Source organism: Mchenga conophoros, linkage group LG22, assembly GCF_057382185.1.
Source record: "Mchenga conophoros isolate Kocher_MC1m ecotype Shallow Benthic linkage group LG22, M_conophoros_male_GT1.1, whole genome shotgun sequence".
Lineage (NCBI taxonomy): Eukaryota > Metazoa > Chordata > Actinopteri > Cichliformes > Cichlidae > Mchenga > Mchenga conophoros.
Window position 1 is genome coordinate 14,885,736 of NC_140546.1, and position 9,408 is coordinate 14,895,143.

The 9,408-nt window shown below is 41.1% G+C and overlaps 1 protein-coding gene across 1 annotated transcript; it reads left to right on the forward strand.

The window, feature by feature from the left end:
* The first annotated feature begins 177 nt into the window (after positions 1-177).
* On the forward strand, positions 178-8,636 carry rnf115b (ring finger protein 115b). The gene is made up of 9 exons (XM_085262910.1): positions 178-567; positions 2,170-2,228; positions 2,373-2,433; positions 2,523-2,737; positions 4,092-4,160; positions 4,288-4,366; positions 4,531-4,624; positions 7,798-7,913; positions 8,053-8,636. Exons 1-9 carry the CDS (start codon positions 490-492, stop codon positions 8,173-8,175), a joined length of 894 nt encoding a protein of 297 aa, XP_085119036.1. The 5' UTR covers positions 178-489; the 3' UTR covers positions 8,176-8,636.
* The last annotated feature ends 772 nt before the right edge of the window (positions 8,637-9,408 follow it).

Below are 9,408 nucleotides of genomic sequence, written 5' to 3' on the forward strand. Positions count from 1 at the left end.
AAGACACAACAAGAAATATTTCTCTCTTTCGACTTTCAGATTGTGTGATCCACGAATTAAAAGGAGTGAGACACTTCTGTTTTACACCAAAAACTTAGGGCCTTTTTTTCATAAGAGAGAAGCGTCTCTGGCGACACCCAACAAACTGAAAGGAAACTACATCCTTGGTGTCATGCTTACAACTTGTTGCTTAAATTTAAGCTCGGGTGGCTGCAACTTGATCTTTGCGGCTGCCACCAGAGGAAGATCGAGTCCGCCGGTTACATATTTTTCTAAACACGTTTATTATTGGCATAACCAGTCTAGAGAAACCCTTCATGCGTTTTGCTTATCAAAACGTCAGTGTGAAGATTGTGTCCTCTCAAAAAGGTCTTAGTTTGGTTTTGGGACACATCAACACCCTCCTGGACCGCTCTGATCCGTCTGACAGCCGTCTGAGACTTTTATGGGCTGCCACAGCTACGTCAGGGACTGCGCTTCACCGTGAAGATGGCGGAGGCTGGGGATACGCCACAAGTCCGGTTTTTCTGTCACTGCTGTAAATGTGAAACAAACCCCAAACTCCCGGTGAGTTGCTTTGGAGAGTGTTTTTGCTCCACACGTGCTGGCCTGAGCATCACCCACGATTTCTCCTCCCCGGAGGGTGTGGAATTAATATTAACCGATTCTTCAAACCGATTTAACTGATTGATTAGTAACTATTATCTCCAAAACCTATAATAATTGGAACCCTTAAAGCACACATGTGGCTATGGCGGCCAGTCTTTGGGTTTTCGTGTGCACACAGCGAGTACTGAAGTCTTATTAGAGCGGGTGAGGGAGTAAAATGTGGCGATTCACGTTGCCATATTTAGAAGCGCCACTGTTGGCCACTTTGTGTCTAGTTGTCTCCCGTCAGCTGTGTGTAAGAGAAGTCAGAGGGGCGTGTAGGTGTCGCCACATTTACCACCAGGATTTAAAAAATATTTCTCCATTGCTGTTTAATGACACACATTCAGCTTGATGTGGCGGACTGAAAGGTTGAACTTCGTTTACTTTGAGTCAGTTTCTCTTGGAGGTAAAACGGAGAGGGCACAGTGGAGCGCATTTGTTGCGCAGCTGGCACTTTTCGTGGCGTAATTACGCACTGGTATTAGGTGACGCAGAACGAAAACGCACGTTAGCAGGATTTTAGGAATACGCCCGACTTTCTGTTGTTATTCCTTTTGGTTTGAGGGTGTCCCTAAAGTAATACTTTATTTATTAAATCAACGTCTAAATTATTGGATGTTCATAATACCAGCAAACAAAATTCTAAAGTGAATACTGAATCCTTTCTTTTATTGTATATATCTGTTAAAATCAATATAAAGGGCTGTACTTATATAACCTGTTGTGCTCATTTTGTGCTCTTACTACAAACTAGGCTGATGCACTCACACGCACATTCATACAAGCACTATTTTCGATGCCTAAGCGCTTTTTGCCTAATATTCACATACACACTTGCACTCCAATGAATGCATCCGGGTTCAATATCTTGCCCAAGGATACTTTGACATTCAGACTAAGGAAAATCAAACCAACAACTTTCAGGATAGTAGACAAACCGATCTACCTCCTGACACTCAGGAAGAGGGTATATTTTTAAACATAGTCTGAAAATACTTCAAACAGACTATCTAATTCAGTATTGAACTGCAAAGTTCCTCCCAGGTCAACCCTGCCAAACAGCATGTGGCTTTCTTATAGTGGCTGCTTGGCATTGTGCTTTTAAAGTTGTGTTTTCAGTTATAAACACTGAAAAGTCAATCACAATGCTGCAGCTCTGGTATCTTAAACAATAGAGACAGTGAGTATGCACAACATATGACCACACTATGACCACTCCTGGATGGTAAAGCATATTGAAGCCCATCTTCGTGGCTGTATTGAGACTGACACTGTCTACACTACAGTGAAGAGAGATGAAACTTGACTGGCCTGCGCAGATCACCTCCAGAATAAAAACCAGGACGTCGGCTGTGTGCCAAAAATTTGTATTCAACTCCAGCCCAATCCCTGCAGCCAGCCTCTAAAATTTTGCGGACAGGCTTGCCTGAGGATTAGCAGATTAATGCCTGTACTTATGAAATGAAATGGCAGTGACAGTAAACGAGCTTATTATAAAAAAGCTTTTCTGTCTTTGAGGATTTCGTATGCCCCAGATGTGACTCTGGCTTCATTGAGGAAGTAACAGAAGACTCCAGGTATGGCTTTCTCTGATTTAAAAAAAAAAAAAAAAAAGGAACACGTGAAAGCATTTTAAATATACCTCGTTAAAGAATGATAATGAGTGAAGCATGTATGAATTTTCCATTTAACACCACTGACAGATTTTCTTTACTGTCTAGTCTCCTGCAGACCAGCAGAGCATCTGTTCCCAGTGAAGATTCAAACTCACTGCTCTCAGAAGTACGTCCTAACAAATGGCATTTTAATAGGAACACTCCTCTTTCTCTAAAGCTTTGTTTGACACATTGCTTCTCTGGTCTCTCGCCAAGTTATGGCAGCTGCTGTTTATGGAGCGCTCTGCTCTGCTGTCGCATCCGCCCTCCTCCGAGTCCGACCCTGATGACGGTGAGCAGGGATCTGCTGGTCAGAGCCGTCTTCTTCCAGCATCACCGGGCCCTGCTGAGGCCACAGAACCAGAGTCTCCTTCCAACCCAGAGCAAGAGACACCGTCTAGGACCTTCGAACAAAGGCCTGCAGTTGAAGGGTGTGTGAACATGGTATACAGAAACATGACCGCAAGGGTGCTGTGTTATCGATACAGAAACAACAGCCAATGAGAAATGAAAACCAAGATCAATAACAAGACCAAAACTTTAAGATCATGCATATACTACCAGTTTCAAACTACGTTTGTTTAAATCGGTGAACGACCTCATTACAGGTTCAAATTTGTGAAAATATACTGACCTTTACCTTCCAATTCACAGGTAATATTTTAATTTCTTATATTTGTGAAGTTTTCACATGTAAGGATACCTCAGTAATGATTTAATATTTCCAGTGATAAACACAGACTCCCAAATGAAACAGATATAACCGCTGTGATTTTGGTCTCTGCATTTTGAATCCAATCCCAGTTTTGTGCAGCCAGAAGTGACCGTGTTTAGATGAGAGAGTGAAGTGCTCATCGACCGACGCTGCAGATATAGTCCACTAATTACTGCGTAGTGTAATGGTTTACACTTTTTCTTGGCAAGTGAAAGGTTGGTGGTTCAATTACAGCTGGAGATACAAATCTCTCAAACGTCCACAGCTAACCACTGTGGTGAGCTCTTGTGAAAAAGCTGCAGCTTAGTCGCTTTCAGCGCTGCATACTAATAAAATACTATTTTGAAGGGCAACACTATCCACAGAAGCCAAAACCAGTTTCTCTATCAGGCTGTAAGCATTCTTTTCAGTGTTGTAAAGTTTGAAATTAAAATATGGGAGTCTGTGGGGACTGACTTGATTTTGGAGTGAAGTGGCCATTAGAGGAATTGCAGTTTTTGGTGTTTTCACACTGACTTCATTGTTCAGCCCCTTGGACAGCATGAGCAAAGGGTGGATCTTACTGAGAACCCATGGGACACTCCCCACTCACTGAGTAGTGACTTACCAATCCCACAGAAGGCACACCCTAAACTTTAGGGTATGCTTTAGGGCCTAAAGCATACCTTGCTTTTTGTCCTCAATTTTGAGTCATATTGGGTTGATAAAAAAAAACATCACTTTGTATTCAGTAAGACATGAAAATAGCAAATGAGATCATAAACTCATCAGAAAAGTACTTTCTGACAACTTTTTACAGGTGGAAACATTCATCCTTTATATACAGTCTATGCTTTTAATCATTATCCTTCCCTTTACACATGCATGCAGTCAAAAACAGTTCAGTATCAGACTAAGTGTATATTGGATGATACGTACTATAGAGAACAGCTTTATACATCGGTTGATGTTTAAAGCTGTTGACTTTACTAAGTCCAACTAAAATAAAGTGACTGTATGATCTGAAGCTGTGAACATACAGTAAAGCCTGGTTTAAGCACTCTAAAGCTGTCCGTTTCTGCTCATTTAAGGATGGTGCAGCAGTTCTTGGCTGGCCTGTTTGCCAACAACGGAAACCCCGGCGCTGCACCAGCTGCACTGTAAACGGTTTTAATTTTAGATTTCACATCACTTGCTCTTGAATTAATCTAAAGTTGTGTGACAACCGCCCCCTCTCTCACGCGCCCTCTTGTTTTGTTCTGCTCTCCCTTTTGGTTCGTTTCTCAGATCCAGCATGCTTCAGTTGTACTCAAACCCTGGAGATTATGCGTGGGGTCAGAGCGGTCTTGACTCTGTCATCACGGAGGTCAGTGACACCAGAGCTAGTGTCTATGAAGCGCTGCGCTAGCATCGTTACTTCATTGTTTTCTTTTATTGAAACACTCACATAAAATCATTTGCACACAATTCTCCATTCATCTGTTCACCTATTTGTAGTCGTACCACTCATTTCTCTTCCTACTCACACAGTTATTAGGACAGTTGGAGAACACAGGTCCACCCCCAGCAGAAAAGGAGATGATCTCATCCCTTCCAACCGTTTGCATCTCTCAAGAACAGACAGGTGGGAATTCCAGTATGGCACATGTACACCGGATCACATGATCTCTCCAGTACAGCTCAGTAGCTTTTTAAAAATTTTGACATATGACATTGGAATTTGCATAAGATACACATACAGTCCTTCTGCATTTCTTTTACTTTTGATATTTTCTGCCCTTCCTCCTCTTTCCTCACTCCGTAATTACTTCTTTACTTTCCTTGTTCTGAGGATTAAATGGTTTAAGTTGAAGAAAGGAAGAATGTTGCACAGAGCTGAGTTGAGACAGGCCCTCGGTGGTAGGGAAGAGTTACCAGATGACTGGGAAAGTACAGCTGAAGTGGTGAGGGAACCCGCCGAAAAAGTGTATCCTCTAGACCAGGTGTGTCAAACATGAAGCCCGGAGACCAGAATCGGCCCGGTCAAGATAAATGTGCCATAGAGATCCAGCCCACTGGACAACTCTGGAAAATGTGAAGGCGTGCAGAAGTGATTTTGACTGTTTAACTGTATTTTCACAAGTTTTACACCTTTTCTAATAATAAAGACCTCCCCACACCAAAGTAATTAAGTAATGGATAAACAGTTAAATCACAGTGGAAAAACAGAAAGCGGTTTCTTTTAATCTTCTATAGAAGTGTCTGACTTTTTTTCTCTAAATTAACCAAAACTTTATACTTTAAACTACCAGAACTTTTTTATCATTTAGTTTTACTGGTCCGGTTAACTTAAACTCAAACTGGGCTGTATGTGGCCCATGGCGTTTGATATCCCTGCTCTAGACAGAGGAAAGAAGACTAGACGACTTGGTGGTAGAATGAATGAAGAAGTAAAGTGCAGTATTTGAAGAAAAAGTGGGATAGTCAGGGAGATTATGAAAGTTTGGAGGCTCGGCGTACGGCAAAGAGAGAATAAGATAAGATAAGATAACCTTTATTAGTCCCACACATGGGAAATTTGTTTTGTTACGGCAGAAAGTGGACAGTGCAAAGTTACATGGGATATGGGGAATGGGATACGAATAAGATACTGTACACAATAGAATAGAATAAAATAAAATACTATATACAATAGAATAAAATAGAATACAACTACAAATAGAAGTGGAAAACGCAAAGGGAAAAAGCTTACAGTGAGTTGTATATAAAGCTGGACACTAAGGAAGGAGAGAAGGACATGCTTTCCTCAAGATGGAAAGGATGTGCAGCAGGTTAGGGTGATCAAGAATAGAAATGGTAATGGCTAATGAATATAGTCAAGGATGAAATTAAAACTTTGAAGAGCTGATGAATGATGAAAATGAGAAGATTAAAATGGTGGTTTGTCCAGATTACATACCTGTGAAGGTATGGAGACGTCTAGGAGAGAGGGCAGTAGACTTTTTAACCAGATTGTTTAACACAGTTTTGGAAAGTGAGAGAATGCTGGAGGAATGCTGGAGAAGTGTACTGCTAAGTGATTTTTAAAGAAAAAGTCATGGGATGGTGATGTAGTAACTACAGAGTGATAAAGCTGAAGAAACATACTATGAAGATACAGGAAAGAGTTGTTGAAGTTAGGGCAAGAAGAAAGCTGTTGATCAGTGAGCAGCAGTATGGGTTCATGCTGAGGAAGGGCACTGCACATGTGATATTTGCTTTGAGAGTGTTTATTAGGAAATACAGAGAAGGTCTACGTGGGTGTAGATAAGATACCAATAGAGGAAATGTGGTACTGCATGAGGAAGTCAGGAGTGGCAGAGAAGTACATAAGGGTGGTGCAGGACTTTTATGAGGACAATGAGACAGTAGTGAGGTATGCAGTAGAAGTGACAAATGGATTCAAGATGGGGTGGGATTACATCTGGGAGCACCACTGAGTCCCTTCTTGTTTACAGTGGTGATGAACAGGCTGGCTGATGAGGCCAGGAAGGAGTCTCTATGGACTATGATGCTCACAGACGACACTGTGAGAGTAGAGAGGCCAGGGAGCAGGTGGAGGTATGACCTGGAGAGAAGATGAATGAAAGTCAGTAGAAGGAAGCAGGTGGGACAAGTGTCAGGGATTTATTTACAGAACAATAGCAGTAAGAGTGAAAGGGTAAGGTTGTGAGACCTGCTGTGATATATGGTTTGGAGACAGTGATAAAAATACAGGAGGCAGATTTGTGGATGTCTCAGATTTGACGATGCTTAGATTTTTGTTAGGAGTGACCAGCATGGGCCAGATTAGAAATGAGTACATCAGAGGGACAGCTCAGGTTAGGATAGTGGATATAATTGGACAAAGGATGCTTAAGATGGCGCTGCTATGCAGGAGCAAAAGAAAAAGACTACAGAGAAGATTCATTGATACAGTGAAGGACATGCAGAGGGTTGGTGTAACAGAAGAGGGAGCTAAGGACAGGGTGAAATGGAGGCAGATGATCCTCTGTGGTGACCCCTAATGAGAGCAGCTGGAAGATGAAGACTTGAATTTCTTTGTTGTGTCTTTCATGTAATACTCCTACCAGTAATTATTTTACCTTTCATAGGTTTCCTCATGCTGTCTTTTCCTCTTATTTTTGTTTTTCTCACGTTCCTTGCCTCCTCATAGCATTTATTTATTCTTTCACTATTCCTACATTTCCTTTCCTCTTCCTCTTATCACCATCATCCTATATCTATTTTCCCTCTCCTATATTTTCCTCCCTCTCTTATCTTTCCTTTTCTTTAGCTATGTTCCCTTTACACCTGCTGTGTTTCTGTAATTTATATCCAGTTCCTCTTCCTTCTTATTTCTCTGTTTTCTTTCTGTCATCTATGTTTTCTTTTCTCCTCTCACTGTGCTTACTCCCTGTCCATTGCAGTTATTTTACTTTTCCTTATTTATGTCCTTGTAGCTTTACTTTCCTTCTCCTGTATTATTTATCTCCTTCCATCTTTCCTTCCCTCATCATATTTCTTTCCTACCTCTTACGTTCCTCTCCCTACTTTTATCTTCTTTATACTGCCCATTATCCTTTCCACTAATCTTTCCTTGTTTCATCTTTGTTGTAAAAAGAGACCACTTAATATTATGTATTGAGAACTATGTTATAAATCATATTAAGTATATAGTCTGTACCACCTTGTTACACTGTAATAGTCTACAGACCTGTCTAATAACTGGATTTTTTTTGGTTTTGTCTTCTTCCACATACTCGTTCATACTTTTTCCTTCCATTTCTTCCCGGTTAGATTGCAGACTGGAGTGTCCGGTTTGCAGGGAAGAATATTCATTAGGGGAAACTGTAAGGAAGCTTCCCTGCCTTCATCACTTCCACAGTGAATGTATAGTGCCGTGGCTGGAGCTGGTAAGGCTGCGGTCAGTGGGTTTGAGGGGTTTAAAGGTCTGGTAATAAAAATAAAAGATTTCCCAGGTTGTAGCATGCTATAAAGAGTGTTGTGTCACATAGTTTCTGCTGATTAACAAGAGTTTTTCTACTCTCAAAGCACGACTCTTGCCCCGTGTGCCGCAAAAGCCTCGATGGCGTCGACAACAGCCTCCCGCCCACATCGGAACCCGCAGAAGCCCGCTCCCTCAGGACAGAGCAACAGGAGAGGCAGGCGATCTGAGAAACGTGAAGACAACTCTACTTCATTTTACTGTTTTCAGGAGTCACGCCTCCCACGTCGGAAATTTTGCTCCCCACATCAGCTGCTTTTAAATAAAACAGATGTGTCAGAGTCATAATTTGCAGCTTTAACTCTCACTTGGTTCACGCATCTCTGTTTAAGGAACTTCTACTCCAGCATAGTTACCATTTTATGCTACATCTGAGAGTTTGCTGACAAAATTCAGAGGTGATGTGTCCTCCTTGTTACGCTGCACTCTTAGGTGGTTTTCCGAATGACTGATTTTGATGTCATGAACTAATCCCCACTGAGCTATCTGTGGCTGTCAAAGAGGAACTCACAGAATTATGCATTATTCTCTTGGTAAGAGAGTTTCTTAATGCAGTATATTGTTGACCTTTTACCTGTGTACAGCCATTATTAAAGCCCAACCCAGTGATCTTTACTGTCCTCTGTCTTTTCTCCCTAACATATCTGAGATTTAGAAGCAGATATTAACCAGTCACTTAGAAAAACATAGTGTTTCCCAAACTTTCTAAGCCAAAAACTGTTCATTCTACAGAGCCCACAGTTTTTATAAAAACGTAACAATAAAAAAGGTCCGTGTTCAATTTTATTTAAGGGCAGCGTAATGGCATCAGCAAGATACGCTTTCTTTATTTTCCCTTAAAAAAGAAGAAGAAGAAGATTCATTTATCTTGGTTTCAGTTCACATTTTCAACTGGTTATGTGCACAGCAACACTGGGGCCTGCCCCACAGCTCAAAAACCACTGGATTAAGATATAATTATGTGCATATCTGCCAGTTCTATTTGTCTCTTTTGCATTTTGTGGTCAGTAACTGCTCGATGACATTGTCCATTTGAAACCTCTGTATGCTTTAACAGGAATTCATACCAAAAACAAACAAAAAAAACCCCCACATAGCTCTTCTTCAGAAAATAGTCACATTATATAGTCAAACTGCTCGTCTAAGATATCAATCTATTAGTGTATGACAGCAGAGGAATTGTCACACCTTTTATGAATTAATATGACTCATTTATTAAGCAAAAATTATGAGCATTCACTTGTTTCAGACCCCAAATATTATCTAAGCTGCTTTTTCCCTGCTTTATATCGTTTCAAACAGCAGCGATCAGTTAACTGAACATGCATGTGTTTGGACTATGGGAGCAAGCTGGAATTCCCAGGTAACCCATGTAGGCACGAGGAGAACATGAAATTTCACGC

What these genes read in the sequence shown, in the direction of transcription:
- rnf115b (XM_085262910.1), top strand. Translation starts at nt 490, where the DNA reads ATGGCGGAGGCTGGGGATACGCCACAAGTCCGGTTTTTCTGTCACTGC. An exon ending in GAAGTAACAGAAGACTCCAG is followed by an intron (nt 2,229 to 2,372) that starts GTATGGCTTTCT and finishes TTTACTGTCTAG; the next exon opens with TCTCCTGCAGACCAGCAGAG. An exon ending in CAAAGGCCTGCAGTTGAAGG is followed by an intron (nt 2,738 to 4,091) that starts GTGTGTGAACAT and finishes TGCTCATTTAAG; the next exon opens with GATGGTGCAGCAGTTCTTGG.